General features: G+C 49.1%; 1 protein-coding gene across 1 annotated transcript; it reads left to right on the top strand.

The window, feature by feature from the left end:
• Nucleotides 1–700: 700 nt before the first annotated feature.
• Nucleotides 701–1,048, top strand: Pmar_PMAR001618 (hypothetical protein; the record flags this gene model as incomplete). The annotated part of the gene is made up of 1 exon (XM_002779025.1): nt 701–1,048. One exon carries the CDS (start codon nt 701–703, stop codon nt 1,046–1,048), a length of 348 nt encoding a protein of 115 aa, XP_002779071.1.
• Between the last annotated feature and the right edge of the window lie 168 nt (nt 1,049–1,216).

Below are 1,216 nucleotides of genomic sequence, written 5' to 3'. Positions count from 1 at the left end.
ACAACTTGCTTGAAGCAAGCTACGTGCCATACTATCCAGAGATTTTATTGGCCAGGTCTTTCGGGAGACGCTCGTCGATGCTCTAAGAATTGTACGACCTGTGCGAGGCTAAAGAGCTCCTGCCTCCTCCGTGCGGGAGGACTGGGAACTGTTCCCCCAAAGAGTCCACTTCCCATGGAAATGGTAGGTATCGACTTGATGGGTCCTTTTACCTCCCCTAAACAGTCGGACGATCCCGCTCCCAAGGTCGAGTATGCTCTAGTCATTGTTGATGCAGCAACCAAGTTCGTCATCACCAAACCGATGGTCTCTCGTGATAGTGATTCTACTTTAGAGGCCATCCTAGACTGCTTCTTCATGTTCGGATTCCCAGCCCTGATTGTCAGTGACAGGGATGGTCGGATTTTTGAGTCGTATTGGGCTAGCCGCTCAGAAGGTATTTCAATGGAATTGGAAGTTTTTCCCCAGTCCTGCGCCTCCACTGAATTCCTGGCAAGAAATCCCTCATCGTTCGCTGAATGGAGTTATCCGTGCTATCATCGAGAGTTCTGGACTTCAACTGCGTGACTGGTATAGACTTCTTCCTTCCGCCACTTGGGTCTACAAGTGGCGTACATGCCCCCTCACGGAACAGGCGAAGCAGTGGGCAGAAGTTCATCAGGGATTTCCGGCCACACTACAGCGAGATCTGGTGGACAAGATGGTTAAGAACATGGAGCGAGTGTACACCTCAGCTTTCGACGCTTATACTGTACACAATTATGTCCTGCGGAACAGGAGTGAGGCCACCCTGTCTCGTATGCCGGGTCGGCGAGTTCCATTCTTGCAAGTGGGACAAGACGTCATGGTGATATGTCACCAAAGGCGTAAGTTAGATCCGAAGATGAATGGCCCATTCAAGATCAGTCAAGTCATCACGAAGTATTTGGTCGAGTTGGAAGACGTTGATAACAAGAAGTTAGGACGTCACTTTGTTGGTAACTTGCGACTTCTCCCTCCTGTCTCTGACATGACACTGGCCAGAGCAGTGACCACAGATATTCAGTGACGGTTGGTGGTTATGGTTGGTGGTTATGGTAGGTGGTCATAGTTGGTGGTTAATGGTGGTGTTCATGGCATTGCCTATGTTATGGAGGGTTCTAGTGTCAAGAGAGAGCTAGTCTTGATGTCTCTTTATTCGTAGTCCACATCATTCTTTGTCATTTCATCTTCAGAT

Source organism: Perkinsus marinus (assembly GCF_000006405.1).
Source record: "Perkinsus marinus ATCC 50983 genomic scaffold scf_1104296947974, whole genome shotgun sequence".
In the NCBI taxonomy this organism is placed as follows: domain Eukaryota; phylum Perkinsozoa; order Perkinsida; family Perkinsidae; genus Perkinsus; species Perkinsus marinus.
The sequence above is the reverse complement of the archived record's forward strand: the minus strand, read 5'-3'. Positions and strand labels throughout refer to the sequence as shown.